This window comes from Cetorhinus maximus, chromosome 11 (genome assembly GCF_964194155.1).
Source record: "Cetorhinus maximus chromosome 11, sCetMax3.hap1.1, whole genome shotgun sequence".
Classification (NCBI taxonomy): Eukaryota; Metazoa; Chordata; class Chondrichthyes; order Lamniformes; family Cetorhinidae; genus Cetorhinus; species Cetorhinus maximus.
This window is the reverse complement of record NC_135889.1, coordinates 128209106-128235756: the sequence shown is the minus strand read 5'-3', so window position 1 is coordinate 128235756 and position 26651 is coordinate 128209106. Positions and strand designations below refer to the sequence as shown.

At 47.7% G+C, this 26651-nt stretch overlaps 1 protein-coding gene across 1 annotated transcript in view; it reads left to right on the top strand.

Moving 5' to 3' along the window:
• Positions 1-26651, top strand: part of LOC144686925 (unconventional myosin-X-like) — a 184120-nt gene that overhangs the window by 50765 nt on the left and 106704 nt on the right. The window contains exons 8-11 of the mRNA XM_078552775.1: positions 6183-6267; positions 12038-12141; positions 12662-12791; positions 13326-13444. Coding sequence (XP_078408901.1) covers positions 6183-6267; positions 12038-12141; positions 12662-12791; positions 13326-13444 — 438 coding nt within the window. The remainder of the gene's footprint in view (positions 1-6182; positions 6268-12037; positions 12142-12661; positions 12792-13325; positions 13445-26651) is intronic.

Sequence of the window (26651 nt, the reverse complement as noted above, 5' to 3'; positions counted from 1 at the left end):
GCTGGGGTGAAGTGACTTCCTGCCTCGGAGGTGACTGTTTTCGGCGGGGGGAGGGTTGGTGTCCAGGGGCAACACTGCCCAGCCTCCAAGGCGACTGTTGCTGTTGTTGGTGGGGGGTTGGGGGAAACTGATCCCCTGGCATTGGATCCCACGCACAAGAAATCGAGGTGGGGGGGGCAGTGTAAGTGAGGGAAGTGGCCACGCTAGGGACACCTGTATAAACTGACAATCCCTCTGCAACTGAGACAGATCAGGCACAGCCACAGTGATGTGATTGGGTTTGGGCATCTAGCCTGCCCACCCACGCAAGCGACGTGGAGGCACCAAAGTACCACCAACTGTTACAGACCCTACCCTACCTGCCCCCGCCACACGCCCTCCCCCCAACCCCCTCACACTCCCGGCTCAGACTGCGAATCTGCAACCATTTTATTGGACGGCACAGCAGTTGGACGGCACAAGTTGTACAATCTCCTCACCAATGCTGGTCATGCAGCAGTCACTGCTGGAGGCGCTCACAGCCCCTTACATTCTCAGTGTCCCGGTTTGGACCAGTGTCACCCATATCGCAGGTTGACAGGGCAGCCATGCAGCGCACTCATCTCTGGCCATCCGAGGGGTGACCAGCACTCTCCGGGAAGCATTAAGGGGCGGTCACACAGGGCCAGGAAAGGTGCTAAGTACAGCCATGATAACCACGTCTCTATCCCTCTCTTTCTGCAGGAGGACCACATCAGGATCATCGATCCTGATGACCGAGCTGTGTGCCTGATGGCTTACAGAGACTGTAGAAGACGGAGGAGAGAGTGACTGAGGCTCCTGGCTGTGCAAAGGCTGGAGCAGCAACCTCATGAAGAAGGGGCAGCAGGGGCTCCCACACACGCTGCCCAGGAGCGGCAGCGAGCCATGGCTGGGCGGCGCCTAGCGACACCCAGGGTCTATAGATGCTGCCTGCCATTCCTGCAGATGACTGAGAACCAGTGTTGCAGATGACTGCATGTGTCTAGGGACCTGGTGGCTCACATCTGCCACTTACTGCAGGACTTGGCGCCAAGGGGTCATGGAGGGCATCCACTGCCAGAGGCTGTGAAAGTGACCACGGTGCTCAATTTCTGTGCCAGTGGCTCCTTTCAGGGCTCCACAGGTGGGATTTCACAATCTGCCACCCACAAATACATCCATGAGGTCACGGATGCCATCTTCTCCATGGCAACAACTTTGTGCATTTCGCCGGGGACCGGGACAGCCAGGATGCAAGGACCACAGGATTCACCCTGATCTTGGGTTTCCCACAGGTGCAGGGTGCGATTGACTGCGCTCATGTGGCGCTCAGGTCTCCGTCATTACACTTGGTGCACTACATCAACCCCAAGGGATTCCACTCACAAAGGTGCAGATGGTGTGTGACCATCAGAAACGCACCCTGCAGATGTGTGCATGGTTTCCAGGGAGTGTGTACGAGACCTACATCCTGAGTCGCTCGCAGATCCCTGGAGTCTCCCAGGGTCCACAGAGGCTGCAGGGATGGCTCCTTGGGAACAAGGGCTACCCGCAGAGGCTGTGGCTGATGACACCCTAGCGGTGGCCTCAGACTGCAGCAGAGCGACGCTATAATGCTCATGCTGCAACTCGCAACTTGGTGGAGCAGACCATCGGGATGCTGAAGATGCGGTTCCGGTGCCTGGACCAGTCTGGTGGAGTCCTGCAATACAGTCCGCAGAGGGTGTCATGCATCGTTGTCATCTGCTGTGCCTTTTACAACCTGGCGCTGCAAAAGGGAGACAAGCTGGCTGAGGAGGAGATGGGGGAGCTGGAGGTCTCCTCTGAAGAGGAGGATGCCAACGGAGATGAGGTTGAGGGGGTTCTCGGAGGTGACGATGATGTGGATGAGGCTATTGCACTGGATAGATGAGGCAGGCGCTCGGGAGGCCCTCATAGCTGCTAGATTTGTGGAGGATGATGACGACATGCAGTCGGTGACCCCATAGATCCTCATAGCACATTTGTGAACGTTTGACTCCAGTCTGGCTTATGGCAGCGTAAATACCCTCTGTGAGAATGCTCCTGTCATGGAGATGCAGTGGAGGTCCTAATAGTCGCTCATTCGCAGGAGGATGATGACGACATGCAGTGAGGACACTCCATGAATCTTCACAGAGCCTCTGAGAATGTCTGACTCCTGTCTGGCTGAGGGCAGCTCGATTGCGCTCCATGATCAGGACCATCTCAGAGACGCAGCCATGAAACTTTAGACGCATCTGATGCTCTGCCTTCAGAACCTCAGCCCTTCAGGAGCTGGTGCACAGTTATCACTGGTTGCAGGTGCTGGTGTGATGGGGCCAGCCCCACCTTAAAGGTGCTGAGAGCACACAGAGAGAATGAGAGAACTCTGTGACACCTGCCCACTACATTCTGGCAGCAATGACCAGCACTGCCGAGGTGCAGGCATCAGTAATGTGTCCAACGAATGTGAGGCTGGACCATCACTGTGGTCTGAAGGCTGCACAGAGCACAGGGAAGAGGCCCTGGACTGAGACATCCGAAGCCTTTTATCTTGTGCAGAAAGGTGTCACATCTGAGTGACAAGAACATCGCTCATCAGAACAAGGAGCCATAGGCAGGGAGACATTCTTAGGAGTTTATTTACAATAGTGAACATTATGTACAAGTCGTTAACACCCATGGCCAGGCTGAACAACTACTTTTCCTTAACTTTCCTAACCCTGCTGCTATGTCTTGGTGCTCCCTGGACATCCACAGCGGAGATGGGGGCAGCCTGCTGACTGTGACACCCTGTCTGTGATGACTTTGGCAGGCGTCCTCTGGAGTGCTGAGACTGGGAGGGCCCTGGCCTGCTTTCAGGGTCCTGCTGTGTGGCAGTGACACCCTCCTTGGCCGGTGGAGCTGGAGCTGTTGAGGTCACAGGAAGAGGGGAGTCAGATGGGCCGGTCACTCCCAGAATCACCTTGATGGATGGGCCCAGAATGTGCACCCGCTGATCCTCCTCCCTGTGGGTGCCCAAGAGCCCCAGGCTGACTCCGTGAAGGGAAGGGGTAGCTGGAGTGAGATCGAGCTGCCCAACACCCCTCTCGCGTACACACTTTTGGAGGCCAACTATGGCATCAGTGATGGAGTTAAGCCTGTGCAGCAGTGCAGGAGCGACGTCCTGGACCAAGGTCTCCACGATGGCCGCCATCCTGCCAGTGTTGACCTTGGTGCGTTGACAATGCCGGCGCAATCACCTCAGCCTGAAGACAGATGGACTCCTCCATCGTGTGTTGCAATCTGAGGAGTGCAGCGGACATCCCTTCCAGATGTTCTCGAGCTTGCCTTTGCAGCCCCAGCAACTGTAACATGACCGAGTCCAGAGGTTCGTCATCTGACTTGGACTCAACAGTTTCCTGGCCTCCAGCATTCCTCCGAATGCCAGGGACCTGGGACGTCCCTGCTGTGGATCAGACTGTACACTGTACTCACCAGTATGTGATCCCGTGTCTATTCTGGATCTAGGTCCCACCGAGGTGTGTGTCTCTGGGCTGATGGAGGGTGTGGGTGAGCGCTATGATGGAACTTGTGGGGAGGTGCATTCTGGTTCCCCTTCGGATGTCCCTTCTGAACTGGCGTGGAGGCCCGGGTCATGGACTCCATCTTGGAGTGATGGGCCTGTGGAAGCAAGGGGAGATAATTAGTGCATGGCAGTGGCCTGTGAAACAGAACACATCATTCACAGCACGGTTATCTGATGGATGTTGCACTGCTGGATCCTCACTTGGTAGAGCAGCGCCGATCTCACCATCAGCACAGGAACAGTCCAGATCATCACCGGCCAGCTGGATGGCTCTGTTTTCAAATTCCGTATGGACCTTGATCTCCAGCATCCCTCCACCTGTCTGCAACCTTTCCTTCCTGTTGTGAGCCAGTTTGTCCTGCATGGATAGAGATGGGGAGAGTGTATCAAGGCACCTGCTGGGCCAGATGATAAGTATGCCTGGCCTGTGTGGGTGGACAGGATGAGGACAATGATGGTGTGTATGAAAGAGTGAATGGTGATGTCTCTTGAACTGACAGTGAGTGAGGGCCCTGTGGATGTGTGATGGGTTTGTGAGTGTGAGAGCTGGGAGTAATGAGAAGAGTGACTTACCCTGGCGGAACGAGGGAGATAATTCATCCTATTGTGGCACTGGGTGGCTGTGCTCTTCTGAAGGGCATTGGCGCTGACCACCACTGCCACCTCCTCCCAAGTTGGGTTGGTGACATTGCTGCCCATCCTGCAGCCAGAGCGGGGGTAGAGAACATCCCAGTGGGCCTCCAAGGCATCCAGCAGTCGCTCGAGGGACCCGTCGTTAAAGCAGGGGGTGCTGCAGTCTTTTTTTCTTTTGCTGGCCATATCTCCCAGGCAGCAGTGGTGAGCTGGTAGCAATGTGCACTTTGCTGGCGGCTGCCTTTTAAAGATGGCGGCCGGTGTGATGCACCGGTGGGGTGACAGTGGGAGAGCGAATGAGAGCTCGCTCGCCATAGAAACAGTGTGTTTCCTGAGATGCATAAATAATGAAGCGGGTTTGGGACAATACAGCGCGAAATCCCGCCGTTGCGGCCGGCAGGTAACACATCGTTTTGCCCGCCCACTACTTCCCATAGTGTAAATCTGGGAAAATTCCGCCCTAGGAATTGTGTGATGAGTAACTTACCTCCTGACTCCCCAAAACCTGCCCACCATCTACAAGGCACAAATCAGGAGTGTGATGGAATACTCCCCACTTGCCTGGATGAGTGCAGCTCCAACAACACTCAAGAAGCTCAACATGGTCCAGGACAAAGCAGCCCACTTGATTGGCAGCCCCTCCACAAATAATCACTCCCTCCACCGCCGATGCACAGTAGCAGCAGTGTACCATCTACAAGATGCACTGCAGGAATTCACCACGGCTCCTTAGACGGCACCTTCCAAACACATGACCACTACCATCTAGAAGGACAAAGGCAGCAGATACATGGGAACATCACCACCTGGAAGTTTCCCTCCAAGCCACTCACCATATATCGCCGTTCCGTCACTGTTGCTGGGTCAAAATCCTAGAACTTCCTCCCTACAACAGCACTGTGGACCTACACCACATGGCACTGGTTCAAGAAGGCAGCTCGCCACCAACTTCTCAAGGGCAACTAGGGATGGGCAACATATGGACCTTCAGACCTGACTAACCGACCGTAGCCCAGGCCTGGGCTGGAACCTTGGAACGTTGTTGCTTTGTAGGAGGAGGGGAGGAAACCTCTATCTGAAGGTTAAGAGGGGATTCTCCTGTTTGTATTATTGTTATCTTGCTGCATATCCTCATTCTCTGGTGGCCCCGATCCCTGCAGTTACCCTCTGTTGACCCCGTTGTACTTCAGTGATCTCACACCCAGACAAGTGGTGACCCTTCACCCTCCATTGATAACTCATACTGTCCTGATTCTTTTTTTTATATTTGTCCATGGGGTGTGGGTGTTGCTGGCTAGGCCAGCATTTATTGCCCATCCCCAATTGCCCTTGTTCAAAGGGCATTTTTAAGAGTCAACCACATTACTGTGGATCTGAACTCACATGTAGGCCAGACCAGGTGAGGACAGCAGATTTCCTTCCCTAAATGACATTATTGAACCAGATGGGTTTTATGACAGTCGACAATGGTTTCATGGTCATCATTAGACTTTTAATTCCAGGTATTTATTGAATTTAAATTCCGCCATCTGCTGTGGTGGGATTCAAACCCAGATCCCCAGAGCATTACCCTGGGTCTCTGGATTATCAGTCCAGTGACATTACCACTACGCCATCACCTCCCCCTGACCCTTTACCCTACAGTGACCCCTCAACTTCTAGTGACTACTGATGCTACACTGACCCGACAGTGACCCCTTCACCCTGTAGTGACCCCTACTTTTCAGGGACCCAGCTGTGACCCTTGCCCTGTAGTGATGTTTGATGACCTTTGCCCTATGGTGACTTGTTCTCTGGTGACTTGTTCTCTGGTGACTTCTTGCTCTTTAGTGACCTCCATTGACCCTTGCCCTGTCGTAACTCCTCACCTGTGACCTCTTACCTCCTGGTGACTTTGCGCATTTTCCTTAGGGTGCGTCTATGGGGTGGGAGAGGGGAATTCATTTCCCACTGACGCTAATCACTGCGATGTTTATTCCAGAATCGGGTGGTCAGACAGAATCCAGCAGAGAGGAACTACCACATCTTCTACGCATTGCTGGCTGGAACAGACACACAGCAAAAAGGTGAGGGAGTGATTCAACTTGTCTCTGCCCCATGCTGACCTTCGCCCCGGGGTCACAGTGCTGACCCTCGTCCCAGGGTCACCGTGCTGACCTTCGCCCTGGGGTCACCGAGCTGAACTTCACCCCAGGGTCATCGTGTTGACGTTCACCCCAGGGTCATCATGCTGACCTTCACCCCGGGGCTACCAAGCTGACCTTCACCACGGGGCCACCGTGCTGACCTTCATCCCAGGGTCATCATGCTGACCTTCACCCCGGTGCCACCGAGCTGACCTTCTCCCCGGGGCCACCGAGCTGACCTTCACCCCAGGGTCACCGTGCTGACTTTCACCCTGGGCTCACCGAGCTGACCTTCACCCCATTCTCTGAGGTTGAGATGACTCAGGATCAGATTCTCAGTCCAGGACAACCCCTGGCAGTGTAACTGACACATGGAACCTGTGTAAAATTATTAACATCAACACCCTACCTCCATCCAGCCCCGCATCCCACTCCCACCCCAACCCCCCACACCACACACAATGGAAGAAGATGCAAGGGAGAGGATGGGGGTGGGAAGTTGATAGGGTGGGCATGGGGGTGTGGGTGGGGGTGGGGCGGATGTGATGATGGTGATAAAGGGTGGGGCTGGGAATGGGGTGAGGAGATGATAGGGTGGAATAGGGAACGATGGCGGATGAGGGGTGAGGATGGGGAGGACGTGGGGTTGAAGGGAGAGGGTGGGGATGGAAAGGGGGATGGGGAGGGGTGGGGATGAGGATGGATGGGGATGGGGATATATGAAGTAGGAGTAGAAATAGGCCACTTGGCCCCTCGAGCCTGCTCCACCGTTCAGTAAGATCATGGTTGATCATTTTGTGTTTCGAATTCCACATTCCCAACTAATCCCGATAACCTTTGATTCCCTTGCCTAACAGGAATCTAGCTACCTTTCGCCTTAAAAATACTCAATGACCCCGCCTCCACCACCCTCTGAGGCCGAGAATTCCAGTCATACAACCCTCTGAGAGCAAAAATTCTCCTCATCTCTGTCCTAAAAGTGTGACCCCTAATTTTAAAACAGTGCCCCCTAGTTTAATCAAATTACCCCTCACTCTTCTAAACTCCAGTGGAAACAAGCCCAGCCTGTCCAACCTTTCCTCATAAGACAACCTGCTCATTCCAGCTGTCAAACTAGTAAAAACAGAAAATGCTGGGTCAAAATCCTGGAACTCCCTCCCTAACACTACTGTGGGTGTACCTAAACCATAGGGACTACAGTGGTTCAAGAAGGCAGTTCACCACCACCTTCTTAAGAGTAACTAAGGATGGGCAATAAATGCTGGCCCAGCCAGTGACACCCATATCTCAAATAAAAAAAAACTCAGCAGGTCTGGTAGCATCTGTGAAGAGAGAAACAGAGTTAACACTTCAAGCTTGTATGACTCTTATTCAGAAGAAACTCTTCAGAGTCATACGGACTCGAAATATTAACTCTGTTTCTTTCTCCACAGATGCTGCCAGACCTGCTGAGTTTTTCCAGCATTTTCTGTTTTTATTTCAGTATTCCAGCATCAGCATTATTTTGCTTTTATATCAATCTAGTAAACCTCCTCTGAAACGTCTCCAACTCATTTACATCCTTCCTTAAATAAGGAGACCAAAACTGCACACAGTATTCAATGTGCGGTCTCACCAATGCCCTGTATAACTGAAAAACAACATCCTTACTTTTATGTTCAATTCCTCCTGTAATAAAGGATAGCATTCCATTAGCCTTCATAATTACTTGCCGTACTTGCATACTAACTTTTTGTGACTCATGCAATAGAACACCTAGATCCCTCTGTACCTCGGAATTCTGCAGCCGTTCTCCATTTAAGTAATACTCTGCTTTTTTATTTTTCCTGCCAAAGTGAACAATTTCACATTTTCCCACATTATACTCCATCTGCCAGATTTTTGCCCACTCACTCAACCCATTTATATCTGTCTGCAACCTTCTTATGTCTTCTTCACAATCTACTTTCCTACCTATCTTTGTGCCATCTGAAAATTTAGTGTCCATGCCTTCACTCCCCTCATCTAAGTCATTGATATCAATTGTAAAAAGTTGAGGTCCCTGCACAGACCCCTGTGGGACTCCACTAGTCACATCTTGGCAATCAGAAAAAGACCCATTTATGCATACTCTCTGTTTTCTGCCAGCCAGCCAATCCTCTATCCAGGCTAATATGTTACCCCCTACACTATGAGCTTTTATTTTCTGCAATAACCTTTGATCTACAGGATGTCTACAGGTTCCCCTTTAACCACAACACATGTTACTCCTTCAAAAAACTCCAATAAGTCAGTTAAATATGATTTCCCTTTCAAAAAACCATTTTGACTCTTCCCAATTACCTCGAATTTTTCTAACTGCCCAGCTGTAACCTCTTTAATGATTGACCCTAACACCTTCCCCACGACAGACATCGGGCCAACTGGCTTATAGTTTTCTGTTTTCTGCCTCCCTCCCTTCTTGAATAGAGGGGTTATATTTGCTACTTTCCAGTCTGATGGAACCTTTCCAGAATCTAGCGAATTTTGGAAAGTTAACACCAATCCATCTACTGCCTCATTAGCCACCTCTTTTAAGATCCTAGGATGAAGTCCGTTAGCACCCAGAGATTTGTCAGCCCACAGATCCATCAGTTTGCTCAGCACCACTTCCCTCATGGTTGTAATTTCACCAAGTTCCTCCCTCCCCTCCCTGTCCTGATTTACAGCTATTACTGGGCAAAGTATCTCAAAAATTTGAGCAACAGGTGAAGCTAGCTGTTTCACGCTGCTACTATGCAGTAGCAACACGAGTGGTATTCGCCACTAACAGGATGCTGACGTCAAGCCAAAAAGACTTTCTGCCTATCACACAAATGAGTGATGTGGTATATGAATTTCAGTGTCAGTGCTAGGTATGTAGGCCGTATGTCCCCAAAGACTGGCGGATCATATCAAACAGCAGGTCCCAGCCGCTGTTCATATTGGGCAGGGTACAGACCGTACCCAACCAGCCCGTACTTGCAAAACTCAAAACACAGTGTGCAACATTAGATGTGATTCTGTGATTGGACAACATTTGCTAAATAATCCTCAATGTGCTAAGAATTACGCTGACAACCAATTTAAGATTGTCAGTAGGGCTCACAGTGTGGTGCATTTGCGTGTACTGGAAGCTACATATATTAATACACAGAGCCCTGTTCTTTGCAGACAGAAAGAACATGTACACACATTGTGCCTGTTTCAGCTAAACAAAATAAGTGACAGCCACTCACTGACTCATTCCCCAGGGCAATGCTTTGACCAACCAGGGTCAAGCTGCCTGGTTTCAATTTCAAACAATGCTTGGCAGTTAACTGTCAGTCACCGTCACTGCTGCATTCTTCATAGCAACGCCTCTACCAATCAGTGTCCACTTTCCAACCGATCAGCACTCTCTGCTCATACAGTATAAATTGTTGTTTTTCCCCTTAGATAGGTTTCTTTGCAAAGTGTCCTGACGAGTGTAAAATGAAAAGCATAGACATGCCTCTTTTTTCAGCAATATTTCAAATACTAGCCTTCGACATTAGTGCCAGCCAATTCAGGTGTAAACCGTCCCAACAGTACAGCCCCCACTTTCCCCAGTACTGACGTCAGTGCCCCACAAACTGGGACCCACTTCTCCCTCATGAGTCTTTGAGCCACGTATTCATGTCTCTTTTTTTTATTCATTCACGGGTTGTGGGGTTCGCTGGCTGGGCGAGCATTTATTGCCCTTGAGAAGGTGGTGGTGAGCTGCCTTCTTGAACTGCTGCAGTCCATGTGGTGTAGGTACACCCACAGTGCTGTTAGGGAGGGAGTTCCAGGATTTTGACCCAGCGATAGTGAAGGAACGGCAATATATTTCCAAGTCAGAATGGTGAGTGGCTTGGAGGGGAACTTGCAATGGTGGTGTTCCCATCTATCTGTGTCCCTTGTCCTTCTAGATGGTAGTGGTCGTGGGTTTGGAAGGTGCTGTCTAAGGAGCCTTGGTGAGTTGCTGCAGTGCATCTTGTAGATGGCACACACACTGCTGCTACTGTGCGTCGGTGGTGGAGGGAGTGAATGTTTGTGGATGTGGTGCCAGTCAAGCGGGTTGCTTTGTCCTGGATGGTGTCAAGCTTCTCGAGTGTTGTTGGAGCTGCACTCATCCAGGCAAGTGGGGAGTATTCCATCACACTCCTGACTTGTGCCTTGCAGATGATGGACAGGCTTTGGGGAGTCAGGAGGTGAGTTACTCGTTGCAAGATTCCTAGCCTATGACCTGCTCTTGTAGCTTCAGTATTTATATGGCTAGTCTAGTTCAGTTTCTGGTCTTATTTGTCCTCTGCCAATTTGCACGTGACTTAGGTAATAATTCAGAGATTATTCCCTTTGAGGTTCTGTTTCTCAATTTAGTACCTTGCTCCTCATACTGACTTTGCAGAACCTCTTTCCTAGTTCTACCTATGTCATTGGTACCTACATGAACTACGACAACTGGATCCTCCTCCTCCCACTGCAAGTTTCGCTCCAGCCCTGAGCAGATGTCCTGAACCCCGGCACGGAGCAGACAATATAGCCATCTGGACTCTTGCCCGATGCTGCAGAGAACAGTGTCAATCCCCCTCACTATACTGTCCTTTACCACCACTACATTCCTGTTAGCTCCCTCAACTGGAATGGCTTCCTGTACCACAGTGCCATGGCCAGCTCATTCATCCACTTTGCAGACCTTTTGTCACACAGGGTTTGAGCACCTCAAACCTGTTTGAAAATTGCAATGTCTACTTGGTCCCTTTACTGCCTCACTCATGGTCACATCCTCCTGTTCCTGACCACTGACCAAAACAGATGACCCAATTGTAAAAGGCATGACCGTCTCCTGAAACAAAGTGTCGAGGTATTTCTCCCCCACCCCCCCTTATGTTGCGCAATGTCTACAGTTCAGCTCCAAGGTCAATAATCCTGATCCGGAATTCCTCAAGCTGCTTATATTTCCTGCAGACGTGTTTGTCATGGATCGCCTTGGCATCCAAAGGCATCCATATTCCACAGCTGCAACAGAACACCATTGTTACTTATGTTATTTAGTTAACTTAATTTAATTATCTTCTTAATTAACTATGAATAATTCCTGTGTATATTGAACCTCTTTCCCCCCCGTGCACCGAATTCCCATGTGAGGCTAATTCGCTACTTACTCAGTCTCCATTTCACGCATATATAGACCCTCTGATGAGTAACTAGCTCGTTTCACTTCCTGCTACGTAATTAACACCAATTGAACCAACTGCTTTCAGCTGATTGACAGATAACTGCCACTACCAGTAGTTCCCTGCTTAACAAGCTAGTTGCTTTCAGTTGTTTGGCAGATAACTGCCACTACCAGGCAGTTCCCAGTTTGAGCTACTTGAAAGTTGTCAGTTCTATGTCAGAGCTCGATTCTTAATCTATATTTAAACCTGAAAAAGACATACCAGGGCTTAGGATGTGAACCTAACTTGCTACTCACTCGGTCTCTGTCTCACTCAAGCATAGTCTCCTGTCCCCTCCCGCACCCCTAACTGATTGAAAAAGTGTGGGGATGGGGAGGGAGTGGGGATGGGGAGAGGGTGGGGATGGGGAGAAATGGTGGGCATGGGGAGGGGTTTGGGGATGGGGAGGCTGGTTGTCATTGTGATGTTGGAGCCAGGAGTGAGTCTCTCTTACACTGACCTGTGTCTCTATCCCTTCACTCATTGACTAGAGGCCTTGTACCTGTCAGAAGCAGAATCCTATCATTACCTGGGGCAGTCGAGGTGTGTGAGAGGCGAGAGTCTGGAAGACAAAGTGATGTTTGAGAAAGTAATGGTGAGTTGAAATGTATGAAGTGCCACTGAGCAGGAAGTTATCCACAGACAAGAGAGCTGGAGTTTACCAGAAGTCGCGGGTCAGAGGCTGGCATTGGGGGCAAGGATCAACAGTTGGATCAGTTAGGGGGTTTGGTGTTGGGGGTCAGGGCTGTCCTCCCAGCACTGACCCTCATGGATGATGGGGAGAGGATGGGCCATGGTCAATGGGGACGGGTCATGGCCCGTAGGGTAGGGTCATGACCCATGGGGGAGGGTCATGACTGATGGGAGGAGTTGTGGCCTCTGGGAAGGAGTCATGGCCTTGTGGAGGGGTCATAACCCATGGGGAGAAGTCATGACTAATGGGAAGAGGTCATGACCATGGGGAGGGGTCATGACCCATGGGAGAGGTTCATGGCTCCTGGTGAAGAGTCATGACGCATAGGGAAGTGCATGATACATGGGGAGAGGGTGAATGTGGTGGGCAGTGTCTTGTGTGAAGTGGATGAAGCCACCCTTAATTTTTCCCTTCTCTCCAGGATGCTCTTTTGGTGATGGAGTTTGACAGTGAGGAAATCCATGATGTTTTCAAGTTGCTGTCCGGAGTGTTACAGCTTGGAAACATTGAGTTCATCACTGCTGGAGGTGCTCAGATATCAACTAAAGAAGGTACATGGGGTCAGGTGTTGAGACTGTAACATATCCATGGGAAAGTTCAGCAGAAGCATCTTCCAGCTCAGTCATGTTAATCATGCAGTAACCCTCTCTTTCTCTCCCCCTCTCGCTTTCTCTCCCCTCTTGCTCCCCCTCTGTGCCCCCTCTATCACTCTCTCTCTCCATCTCTCGCTCTCTTTCCCTCCCTTCTTCTCCCCTTTTTTGTTCACTCTCTCTCCCTCTCTCTCTCCCCGCCTTGATTTCTACCCATCTGCATCATTCCCACTCTCCCCTTTTGCTCTTTTTCCCTATCTTTCTTCCCCTTCCCCTCTCTCTCTTTCCCTCTCCCTCGCTCTCTCCCCGCCCTCGCTTCCTCACCTCCTCCCACTCTCTCCCCGTCGCGCTTTCGCCCCCACCCTCCCTCCCTCCCTCTCTCTTTCTGTCTCGCTCTCTCACTCCCTCTATCTCTTTTTCTCCCTCGCTCTCTCTCTCTCTCCCGCCCCCCCCCCCACCCCGCCTCTCTTTCCACTCTCTCCACTCTGCTCGCAGTGCTCAGCAATGTCAGTGATTTGTTGGGTTTAGATTCCTTCCAACTCGCGGAGCTTCTGACTCAGCGTTCCATCATTCTGAGGGGAGAGGAGATCAGCACCCCACTCACCACAGAACAGGTAGGTCCCGTCCGCCCCTCACTTCCTCACCCCTCATCCCTACTGCCTCTCAACCCCACCCCGCCCACAGAATTTCACCCTCCTCACCCGCACCGCTCCTCACCCCCTCACTCCCCTCACCCCCACCGATCATCGCCCCTCTCACCTGCATCTATCTTCACCCTTCCTCACTCCCACCGACCCTCACAATTCCACCCCCTCACCCCTCACTGCCACCTCAAAACTCACCCCCTCACGCCCAACCACCTCACATCCCCCAACCCCTCTTACCCCACCACCCCTTCACCACCACTCTGCTCACCCCACTGTGCCTCACTCCCACGACCTTTCAGCCCCCTCACCCACACAACCATCATCCCCCTCACCACCATGCCCCTCACCCCCCTCCTCACGCTCACCATCCCTCAACCCCACTGCCACTCACCCGCTCCCCCCATCTGCACCTTCCTTCACCCTTCTCAACCTCACCACCCTCAATGCCACCACCCTACACCCCTTACGCCCTCAGCCTCACTGCCCCTCATTTGCCCACCCTCATCCCCTTCACCCCAGCCCTCTCGCCCCCTCTGGTCCTTAACCCCTACCCCTACCTGCTTCACCCCCACCCCCCTTGCCCCAACCTTCCACTCTTACTGCCCCTCACCCCATCCATTCTCACCCCCCCAAGCCCTCACCCCATTGCTCTCACCAACACCATACCTCTCCACCCTCACCCTCCCCCTCACCCCCATCGCCCCTCACCCCCACTGCTCTCACCCCCACCACTCCTCACCCTTTCCCCTCATCCCACCTCACCCAACTCCAGCCCTATACCCCCTCAGCCTCATCAATTTTTTTTTAAATTAGGGGCTGGGACATTAAGAATTTAATAAAGTTAGATGCTCAGAGCATGTCTAGAGGTCTAGAATTGGGATTTATAGTTCAACCGGGCATTGCTCGATTGTTAAAGAGGGAATGGAAGAGTTTATGTTTATGTCATGGATGGGTCTCTGAGGCTTGTTGTTTGCAATTCCTGTACCATGTGGAAACTTCAGGACACCACTGTGCCTTTGGGACCATGGCCTGAATTTTCATTCTCAAGGTGAGAATTTGGGACAATTCCAGGCTCAGCCCACCTGCCATGGGAGAAAGTTCCCACAAAGGCAGGATCTTTATTGCCGGAATGCAGGTGTGAGCTGCAGTCGGGCCAGCTGACCCACCCCACAACCCCCATACACTCCCAGTGCCCCATCAATGTCATTTTGGACGCCCGCACCCATCGCCCCAGGGCCGCATATGGCCCCCATGTCAAGCTATACCCCCCTCCCACCCTTCCATGGCTCCTCATGCCCCCTTTGCCAAGCTATGGCACTTCCATGTCCATTCACCCACTATACACTATATAAAACCAATGAACCCTATAGGTACAATAGGATGTGTAAAAAAAAGCTTTACTAAAAATAGTCATCGATTCATTACTTTCCACTATGTTAAACTACAACCGAATACAAGTATTAAAGTAACAACTACAAGCACTCGAAATCTCCACATGTGAAATTGTAAACATTGTGAAATTGACAGAAGAGATCAGAGAACTGGGGCTGACAATCAAACATTGTTTTGTCTGGGGCTCAGCTGTTTCATCCAAGTAATGGATGTTTGGGCTCTCAGCCAACCCTCCTTCTGTATCCTTAGACAGGACATAACCAGGGATGATGATGGAGGTGTCTGGGACATTGTCCGTAAGGTATGATTTCGTGAGTATGACTATGCCAGGCTGTTGCTTAACTAGTCTATGGGACAGCTCTCCCAATTTTGGCACAAGGCCCCAGATGTTAGTAAGGAGGACTTTGCAGGGTTGACAGGGCTGAGTTTGCCATTGTTGTTTCTGGTGCCTAGGTCGATGCTTGGTGGTCCATCTGGTTTCATTCCTTTTAGAAATTTGCTGTGGTTTGATACAACTGAGTGGCTTGCTCAGCCGTTTCAGAGGGCAGTTCAGAGTCAACCCCATTGCTGTGGGTCTGGAATCACATGTAGGCCAGACCAGGTAAGGACAGCAGATTTCCTTCCGTGAAGGACATTAGTGAATCAAATGGGTCTTTTGCAACAATCGACAATGTTTCACGTTCACCATTAGATAAGCTTTTAATTCTAGATTTATTAATTGAATATAAATTCCGCCAACTGCCATGGTGGGATTTGAACCCATGTCCCCAAAGCATTTGTCTGGGCCTCTGAATCACTAGCCCAGTGACATTATCACTATGCCACCACCACCACCACCCTGTTAACCATAAGTGAGCCAGAAGTTGTTCTACGTGAACCAGGGCATGAACTCTATGTAGGCTTTAAACTAAATGGTGGGGGCGAGGGGTCACGTGAGGTAAGATGTGCTAAACTAAAGGAAAGGGAAAGACAAGAGAGCGAGGAAGCAATGCGGGTAATGATAATCAGAACGTGATATATATATAATAATGGAAAATAATAAGGAGGGAGAAATAGAGCACGAGAGAAAGGTAGCTAGCAAAATAAAACCAGATATTTAGAGCTTCGACAAGTATTTAAAAAAGGAAAAGAGTAAATAAGTGAAAGTGGGACCTCTAGAGAGAGAGTCTCGGGAATGAATAATGGGAATTAAAGAAATGGTGGAAGGGATGAACAGATATTTTATGTCTGTCTTCATTGTAGAAGACACAAATAACACCCCAGAAATACTTGTAAATAAAGAGGTGAAACGGAGGGAGGCACTTTATATTATTCGTTCAGGGGATGTGGGCGTTGCTGGCTGGGCCAGCATTTATTGCCCATCCCTAATTGCCCTTGAGAAGGTGGTGGTGAGCTGCCTGCTTGAACCCCTGCAGTCCATGTGGTGTAGGTACACTCACAGTGCTGTTAGGGAGGGAGTTCCAGGATTTTGACCCAGCAACAGTGCAGGAACAGCGATATATTTCCAAGTCAGGATGATGTATAACTTGGAGAGAACTTCCAGGTGGTGATGTTCCCATGTGTCTGCTGCCCTTGTTCTTCTAGGTGGTCACGGGTTTGGAAGGTGCTGTAATTAAACCAATTACAATCACAAGGAAAAGTACTGAGAAAACTATTAGAACTAAAAGCTGGCAAATTCCCAGGACCTGATGGACTTCATCCTAGGGTCATAAAAGCAGTGGCTGTGGAAATATTAGATGCATTGGTTGTAATTTTCCAAAATTCCCTAGATTCTGGAAATTTTTCATTAGATTGGAAAATAGTGAAATTGACTCCTCAGTTCAAGAAAGGAGGGAGACAGAAGACAGGAAACAACAGGCCAGCTAGCCTGACATCTGTCATAGGGAAATTGCTGGAATCTATTATTAAGGAGGTTATAGTGGGGTACTTAAAAAATCTCAATGCAATCAGGCAGAGTCAACATGGTTTTGTGAAAGAGAAATCATGTTTGACTAATTTATTGCAGTTCTTTGAGGAAGTGCCAAGAAACATGGATAAAGGGGAACCTGTAGATACGGTGAACATGGGTTTACAGAAGGTATTTGATAAGGTGCCACATCAAAGGTTACTACACAAAATAAGAGCTCATAGTGTAGTGGGTAACGTATTAACATGGATAAAGGATTGGTTAGCTAACAGGAAGCAGAGAGTAGGGATAAATGTGTCATTTTCCAGTTGGCAAGATGTAATGAATGGTGTGCCACAGGGATCTGTGCTGGGGCCTCAACTATTTACAATTTATATTAATAACTTGGATGAAGGGAACAAATATACGGCAGCTAAATTTGCTGATGACACAAAGATAGGTAAGAGAGTAAGTTATGAGCAGGACTTAAGGAGTCTGCAAAGGGATATAGACAAGTTAAGTGAGTGGGCAAAAATTTGGCAGATGGAGTGTAATGTGGGAAAATATGAACTTGTCCACTTTGGCAGGAAGAATAGAAAAACAGTATACTATTTAAATGGAGAAAAATTGCAGAACTCTGAGGTACATCTGGGTGTCCTGGCACATGAATCACAAAAAGATAGTATGGAGATACAGCAAGTGATTAGGAAGGCAAATGGAATGTTTGTGTTTATCACAAGGGGAATGGAAGATAAAAGTAAGGAAGAAAAACAGAAAATGCTGGAAGATCCCAGCAGGTTTGGCAGCATCTGTGGAGGGAGGAACAGAGTTAACGTTTATAACTGATTTATGAAGAAGTGTCAAATTGGACTTGAAACATTAATTCTGTTTCTCTCTCCACGGATGCTGTCAGCCCTGCTGAGTTTTTCCAGAATTTTCTGTTTTGATTTCAGATTTCCAGCATCTGCAGTATTTTGCTTTTATGAAAGTAGGGAAGTTTTGCCACAGCTGTACAGCGTATTGGTGAGACCACGTCTGTACTCTGTACAGTTTTGGTTTCCTTTCTCAAGAAAGGATATAATTGCATTACAAGCAGTTCAGAGAAGGTTCACGTGGCTGATCCCTGGGATGGGGGGGTGTTATCTTATGAGAAAAGGTTGGACAGGCTGGGCCTGTATCCATTGGAGTTTAGAAGAATGAGAGATGATCTTATTGAAACATATAAGATCCTTAAGTATTGCTGAAAAAAGAGACACCTCTAAGTTTTTCATCTTGCACTCGTCAGGACACTTGCAAGAACACCAATATAAGGTGAAGACAACAATTTGTGCTGTATGAGAAGACAGTGCTGATTGGTTGGCAAGTGGCATCGCCATGGCCAGTGCACCAATAATGGTGACTGACAGTTAACTGCCAAGCATAATTTGAAAATTAAACCAGGCAACTTGACCCTGATTTGTCAAGGCATTGCCCTGAGGAATGAGTTAGCGAATGGTTATCACGTATTTTGTTTAGCTGAAACAGGCTGAATGTGTGTACACGTTCTTTCTCTCTGCAAGGAACAGGGCCCTGTGTATTAATATATGTAGCTTCCAGTATAGCAAATGTGCCACACTGCAAGCCCTACTGACAATCTTAAATTGTTGTCAGCGTAATTCTTAGAACACAGAGGATTATTTAGCAAATGTTATCCAATCACAGAATCACATCTAATGTTGGACACCGTGTTGCAGAAATAAGGGCATCAAAGACATCCTGCAGCATAATGGGCTATCCTGATCAGATCATTTCATGCTGTATATCACACAAACCCATGAATGGGCCGAAGGCCGTCACTTTCAGCCCTGAAAGGTGCCCAGTCTACCTCAGGTTACCCTGGAAGGGTAAGGAATCTCAAATGTGAGTAACAGGTGAAGCTAGCTGTTTCACGCTGCTACTATGCAGTAGCAACATGAGTGGTATTCACCACTAACAGGATGCTGCCGTCAAGCCAAAAGGACATTCTGCCTACCACACAAATGAGTGATGTGGTATATGAATTTCAGTGTCAGTGTGATGTTAGGTATGTAGGCCGTATGTCCCCAAAGACTGGCGGATCATATCAAACAGCAGGTCTCAGCCGCTGTTCATATCGGGCAGGGTCCAGACCGTACGCAACCAGCCCGTACTTGCAAAACTCAAAACACAGAGTCCAACGTTAGATGTGATTCTGCGATTGGACAACATTTGCTAAATAATCCTCAATGTGCTAAGAATTACGCTGACAACCAATTTAAGATTGTCAGTCAGGCTCGCTGGGTGGCACATTTGTGGGTATTGGAAGTTACATAGGGCCCTGTTCTTTGCAGAGAGAAAGAACATGTACACACATTCAGCCTGTTTCAGCTAAACAAAGTAAGTGCAGCCATTTGCTGACTCATTCCTCAGGTCAATGCCTTGACCAATCAGGGTCAAGTTCCCTGGTTTAAATTTCAAATAATGCTTGGCAGTTAACTGTCAGCCTCCATCAGTGGTGCATTCTCCATGGCAATGCCACTTGCCAACCAATCAGCACTCTCTTCACTTACAGTATAAGTTGTTTCCCCCCTTATATTGGTGTTCTTGTGAAGTGTCCTGATGAGTGTAACACGAAAAGCTTTGACATGTCTCTTTTTTCTGCAATACTCAAGTCCTGTACTACCAAACGACTATTAATAGAAGCTCCTGTGGGGAATTGACAGGGTAATGCTGAAAGGATGTTTCCCCTTGGGGCCACAGTTTAAAAATAAGAGGTCTCCCGTTTAAGACGGAGATGAGGAGAAATTTTCCCTCAGAGGGTTGTCAGCCTGTGGAATTCTCTTCCTCAGAGAGCAGTGGAGGCTGGGACATTGAATATTTTCAAAGATAAAAACAAAAAGCTAAAAGCTACTGCGGATGCTGGAAATCCAAAACAAAAACAGAATTACCTGGAAAAACTCAGCAGGTCTGGCAGCATCGGCGGAGAAGAAATCAGTTAACGTTTTTTCTTCTCCGCCGATGCTGCCAGACCTGTTGAATATTTTCAAGGCTGAGTTAGACAGATTCTTGGTTGACAAGGCAGTCAAAGGGTATCGGGGGGTGGCAAGGAAAGTAGTGGTCACAATCAGATCAACCATGATCTTATTGAATGGCAGAGCAGGCTCGAGGGGCCAAGTGGCCTACTCCTGTTCCTAATTTATAAGTTTGTGTGTTCGTAAGTAGTTTTCTTTTATTCATTCACGGGCTGTGAGTGTCGCTGGCTGGGCAAGCATTTATTGCCCATCCCTAGTTGCCCTTGAGAAGATGGTGGTGAGCTGCCTTCTTGAACTGCTGCAGTCCATGTGGTGTAGGTACACCCACAGTGCTGTTAGGGAGGGAGTTCCAGGATTTTGACCCAGCGACAATGAGGAACAGCGATATAATTCCAAGCCAGGATGGTGAGTGGCTTGGAGGAGAACTTCCAAGTGATGGTGTTCCCATCTATCTGCTGCCCTTGTTCTTCTAGATGGTAGTAGTCGTGGGTTTGGAAGGTGCTGTCTCAGGAGCCTTGGTGAGTTCCTGCAGTGCATCTTGTAGATGCTATCCACTGCTGCTACTGTGCATCGGTGGTGGAGGGAGTGAATGTTTGTGGATAGGGTGCCAATCAAGTGACAAAACAAAAACAGAATTACCTGGAAAAACTCAGCAGGTCTGGCAGCATCGGCGGAGAAGAAAAGAGTTGACGTTTCGAGTCCTCATGACCCTTCAGCAGAACTGAGTGAAGTTAGGAGACCCCTCTCCTAACTTCACTCAGTTCTGCTGAAGGGTCATGAGGACTCGAAACGTCAACTCTCTTCTTCTCCGCCGATGCTGCCAGACCTGCTGAGTTTTTCCAGGTAATTCTGTTTTTGTTTTGGATTTCCAGCATCCGCAGTAGTTTTTTGTTTTTATGCCAATCAAGTGAGCTGCTTTGTCCTGGATGGTGTCAAGTTTCTTGAGTGTTGCTGGAGTTACACTCATCCAGGCAAGTGGAGAGTATTCCATCACACTCCTGACCTCACAGAATCAGAGAATTTTAATGGCACAGAAAGAGGCCTTTTGGCCCATTGTGCCTGCACCAGCTCTCCAAATGAGCATTATGACCTAACGCCATTGCCCTGCCTGTTACCTGCGCCCTTGCACATCTAATGCCCTCTTTAATGCCTTGATTGAACCTGCCTCCACCACACTTCCAGTCAGTGCATTCCAGACCCGAATCACTCATTGTGTGAAAACATTTTTTCTCACTTCACATTTGCTTCTTTTGAAAATCACTTTAAATCTGTACCCTCTCGTTCTTGATCCTTTTACAAACGGAAACAGCTTCTCCCTGTCTACTCTGTCCAGCTCCCTCATGATTTGAACATCTCTATCAAATTTCCTCTCAGCCTTCTTCTCTCCAAGGAGAACAGTCCCAACCTCTCCAATCTATCCTCATAGCTGAAATTTCTCATCCCTGGAACCATTTTTGTAAACCTCTTCTGCACTCTCTCCAATGTGTTCACATCCTTCCTATAACATGGTGCCCAGATCTGTGCATAATATTTTAGCTGAGGTCTAACAAGTGTTTTATATAAATTCAGCATAACTTCGCTGCTCTTGTACTCTATGCCCCTATTAGTAAAGCCCAGGATACTATATGCTTTATTAACTGCTCTCTCCATTTGTCCTGCCACCTTCAATGACCTATGCACATAGACACCCATGTCTTTCTGCTCCTGCACCCCTTCAAAATTTCATCCTTATTTTATATTGCCTGTCCATATTCTTCCTACCAAAATGCATCACCTCACACTTCTCCACATTGAACTTCATCTGCCACCTACCTGCCCACTCCACCAACTTGTCTATGTCCTCTTGGAGTTCTACACTGTCCTCCTCGCAGTTCACAACACTCCCAAGCTTGGCATTATCCGTAAACTTTGAATTTGTCCCCTGCACACCAAGATCCAGATTAGTAATATATATCAGGAAAAGCAAGGGTCCCAATACTGACCCCTGGGGAACTCCACTACAAACCTTCCTCCAGCCCGAACAATATCCATTGACCATTACTTTCTGTTTCCTATTTTTCAGCCAATTTTGTATCCACGTTGCTACTGTCCCTTTTATTCCATGAAAAATAACTTTTCTCACAAGTCTGTTGTGTGGCACTGTATCAAATGTCTTTTGAAAGTCCATGTACACCACATCAACAACATTACCGTCATCGATCTTTTCTGTTACTTCTTCAAAAAACTCCAGCAAGTTAGTTAAACATGATTTCCCCTTTAGAAATCCATGCTGGCTCTTCCTTATCAACCCATATTTTTCCATGTGACTACTAATTCTATCCCAAATAATTGTTTCTAGAATCTTGCCCACCACTGAAGTTAAACTGACTGATCTGTAATTGCTGGGCTTATCCTTTTTTGAATGAGCATGTAATGTTTGCAATTCTCCATTCCTCTGGTACCACCCCTGAGTGTAGGGAAGACTGAAAGATTATGGCCAGTGCCCCTGCAATTTCTACTGTCACTTCCTTCAATATCCTTGGTCCTGGTGCCTTGTCAACTTGAAGGACCGTGCCTTGTAGATGGTGGACAGGCTTTGGGGAGTCAGGTGGTGTGTTACTTGCTGCATGATTCCTAGCCTCTGACCTGCTCTTGTAGCCACAGTATTTATATGGCTAGTCCAGTTCAGTTTCTGGTCAATAGTAAGCCCCAGGTTGTTGATACTGGGGGATTCAGTGATGGCAATGCCATTTTAATTTTTAAAACATTTTTCGTTCAATTAACATGGGCTTCACTGGCTGACCCAGCATTTATTGCGCATCCCTTGTTGTCCTTGAGAAAGCGGTGGTGAGCTGCCTTCTTGAACTGCTGCAGTCCATGTGGTATAGTTACACCCACAGTGCTGTTAGGAATGGAGTTCCAGGATTTTGACCCAGCGACAGTGAAGGAATGGCGATATATTTCCAAGTCAGGATGGCGAGTGACTTAGAGGGGTATTTCCAGATGGTGGTGTCCCCATCAACCTGCTGCCCTTGTCCTTCTAGATGGTAGCAGTCGTGGGTTTGGAGGTGCTGCCTAAGGAGACTTGGTGAATTCCTGCAGTGCAGTAAAGTTATGGGGTAATGGTTAGATTCTCTCTTGTTTTAGATAGTCATTGCCTGGCACTTGTGTGGCATGAATGTTACTTGTCACTTGTCAGCCCAATCCTGTCCATTTGGACATGGACTGCTTTCGTATCTGAGGAGTCGTGAAAGGTGCTGAACATTGTGCAATCATCAGCAAACTTCCCCACATCTGACCTTATGTTGGAAAGAAGATCATTGATGAAGCAGCTGAAGATGGTTGGGCCTAGGAAACTACCCTGAGGAACTCCTGCAGTGATGTCCTGGAACTGAGGTGACTGACCTCCAACAACCACAACCAACTTCCTTTGTGCTAGGTATGACTGCAACCAGTGGAGAGTTTTCCCTCTGATTCCCATCGACTGCAGTTTTGCTAGGGCTCCTTGATGCCACACTCGGTCAAACGCTGCCTTGATGTCAAGGGCAGTCACTCTCACCTCATATTTGGAATTCTGCTCTTTTGCCCATGTTTGAACCAACGTTGTAATGAGGTCAGGAACTGAGTGACCCTGGCGAAACCCAAACTGAGCATGCAAAATAGTAAGTTATTAGGTGCATTCAGTGTACGGGTGAAAGTAATAAAGTCTAATTTGGGGTTGCTGCACGTATATGTGAATGTGCGGAGTGTGTAAATAAGGTTGGTGAGCTATAAACGCAGATTGCCATGTGGATTACGATTTTGTGGCTATAACAGAGACCTGGCTCAAAGAAGGGAAGGACTGGGTGTTAAATATTCCTGGCCACAAGGAATTCAGGAAAGATAAGAAAGGAAGGAAAAGGGTGAAGGGTGGCGGTATTTTATTTAGGCAAACCTTGCAATGTTGGAAAGAGAGGATGTCCCAGAGGGTCAAGGAGAGAATCTATTTGGCTAGACCTAAGGAACAAAAAAAGGAGCAATTACATTGCTCGATGTAGTCTATAGGCCAGCAACAAGTGGGAAGATGTAATTTCTGCAAGGAAATTACAGAGATGCAAAAAAGCCATAATGGGGGACTTCAACTATCCGAATATAGACTGGGACAGTGGTAGTATAAAGGGCAGAGAGGGGCAAGAGTCCCTAGAGTGTGTTCAGGAGAATTTCCAACAGCGATATGTGTCTAGTCCAACAAGAAAGAAGGCACTGCTGGACCTGGTTCTTGGAAATTAGGTGCACCAATTAGGTCAAGTGTCAGTGGGGGAACATTTAAGGGACAGCAATCACTGTATCATAAGGCTCAGGTTGGCTATGGAAAAGGACAATGAACAATCCAGAGTAAGAATAATTAACTGGGGAAAAGCCAACTTCAATGGAGCAAGAATGGATCTGGGCCGAATAAATTAGAATCAAAGTTTAGCAGGCAAAACTATATCTGAAGAATAGGCTGTCTTTAAAGAAGAAGTAGTTCAAATTCAGTCAAGGTATATTGAAGGGGAAAGGTAGGGTAAACAAATCCAGAGCTCCCTGGATGATGAAAGAGGTAGAGATTAAGATGAAGCAGAAAAAGTGTGTTTATGACAGATGTCAGGTGGACAATACAACTGAGCACCAAAAGTCTGCTATTGGCGTATAAATGGGAAAAGGAAGAGTACCAAAGAACAAGATGCTGCACATGTCATGGTAAAAGACGAGGCAATTCAGACATTAGAAAGATTTAAATTGATAAGGAGGAGGGATGGGATATGATGTCTGTAGCTAAGAGTTTACAGAGCATCAGGATTCGATGAGGTGCATCCAAGGATACTGAAAAAAGTGATAGCGGAAATTATGGAGGCACCGGCCACAATTTTCTCATCTTCCTTAGGCTCAGGGATGGTACCAGAGGACTGGAGAATTGCAAATGGTACACCCAGCAACTACAGGCCAGGTTTACTAGACTAATGCCAGGAATGGGCAGGTTGTCTTAGAGGAAAGGTTAGATAGTCTAGGCTTGTATCCACTGGAGTTTAGAAAAGTAAGAGGAGACTTAATTGAAACATATAAGATCCTGATGGTGGATGTGGAAAGGATGTTTCCTCTTGTGGCAGAATCTAGCACTAGGGGTCACTGCTTAAAATTGAGGTACCCCATTTAAGACAGAGATGAGGAGAAATTTTTTCTCTCAGAGGGTTGTGAGTCTTTGGAACTCCCTTCCTGAAAAGGTGGTGGAAGTAGAGTCTTTGAATATTTTTAAGGCGGAACTAGATAGATTCTTGATAAACAAGGGGGTGAAAAGTTATCAGGTGTAGGGGAAGGTTACAATCAGATCAGCCATGACCTTATTGAATGGCGGAGCAGGCTTGAAGGTCAGAGTGGCCTCCTCCTGCTCCTAATCGTATGTTCGTATGTAGGCCAGTCAGTTTAACTTTGGTGGTGCGGACGATTCTAGAAATGATAATTTGGGACAAAATTAATAGCCACTGAGGCAAATATGTTTTTTTTTCATTCAAGGTTTGTGGGCTTTGCTGGCTGGGCCAGCATTTATTGCCCATCCCTAGTTGCCCTTGAGGTGGTGATGAGCTACTTTCTTGAACTGCTGCAGTCCATGTGGTGTAGGTACAACCATAGTGCTGTTAGGGAGGGAGTTCCAGGATTTTGACCCAGCGACAGTGAAGGAACGGTGATATATTTCCAATTCAGGATGGTGAGTGACTTGGAGAGGAACTTCCAGTTGGTGGTGTTCCCATGTGTCTGCTGCCCTTGTGTTATGAGACAGCCTTTCGGTAAAGCTAAGTTATTTAAAAATCCCAGAGGGAAACTTTAAACAACTGTCATAACCTATATTTTTAAGTGGTATGTTTGAGATGCAACTCTAAATTCAGGACTCAGACCACCAGTTCACGAGAGGTTTTATATTAAACTAAATTAAACATTTTATTAAGTTACAACACATTAAACACATACACATGGCTACAAATGACTGCTGTCATAACTTTTAACAAATTCTCAGACTAATTTCCATTTAGGCAACAGCAACCCATAGACTTAACCAGACATCAGGCAAAGCATTTTCACCTTACAAATTCAAAATGAAGTTCCTTTCATTTTTGTTCCTGTGGAGACAGTTGGAGGCTTGCCGCTACTTTGATCTTCCATTGCCTCTGCTCTGCACACACAAAAACTGCTGAAGTTATACCTAGCACAGCTCATTGAATGTAAATTCTCAATGTATCACTAACCTCTTTGAACCCATCTCTTCTAACAATAAAACCCCTTTTATAGTATCAATTTTATTAGCAACATAAACATATGATCACTAGGTGGCAGGTTTCACCCCACCACTTGAATGCTGTATTCAAAAAATGCAAATGCACTCTACCTCTCTTACATCTCAAAATTAGTACACATCAAAGCACCCAGACTAGCTGTCTTTAATCCATTTAAGACACACCCACAGACTAAAACTCTATTTTAAAAGAAAAATATTTTCCAATAATATTATATACATTAAAAGCTTCATGACAACTTGCCCTTCTAGATGGTAATGGTCATGGGTTTGCAAGGTGAGCCTTGGTGAGTTGCTGCACTGCATCTTGTAGATGGTACACAATGTTGCCAAGGCACATTGGTGGTGGAGGGAATGAATGTTTGTGGATGGGGTGCCAATCAGGAAGAAGGATTCTAGGAAGAGATAAACCAACCATGGTTAACCAAGGAAGTTAAAGATAGTATCAAATTGAAAGAAAAAAAATATAATGTGGCAAAGATTAGTGGTAAGCCAAAAGATTGGGAAAGTTTTAAAAACCAACGAAAGATGACAAAATAAATAATAAAGAGGGTGAAAATGAACTTTGAGGGTAATCTAGCAAGT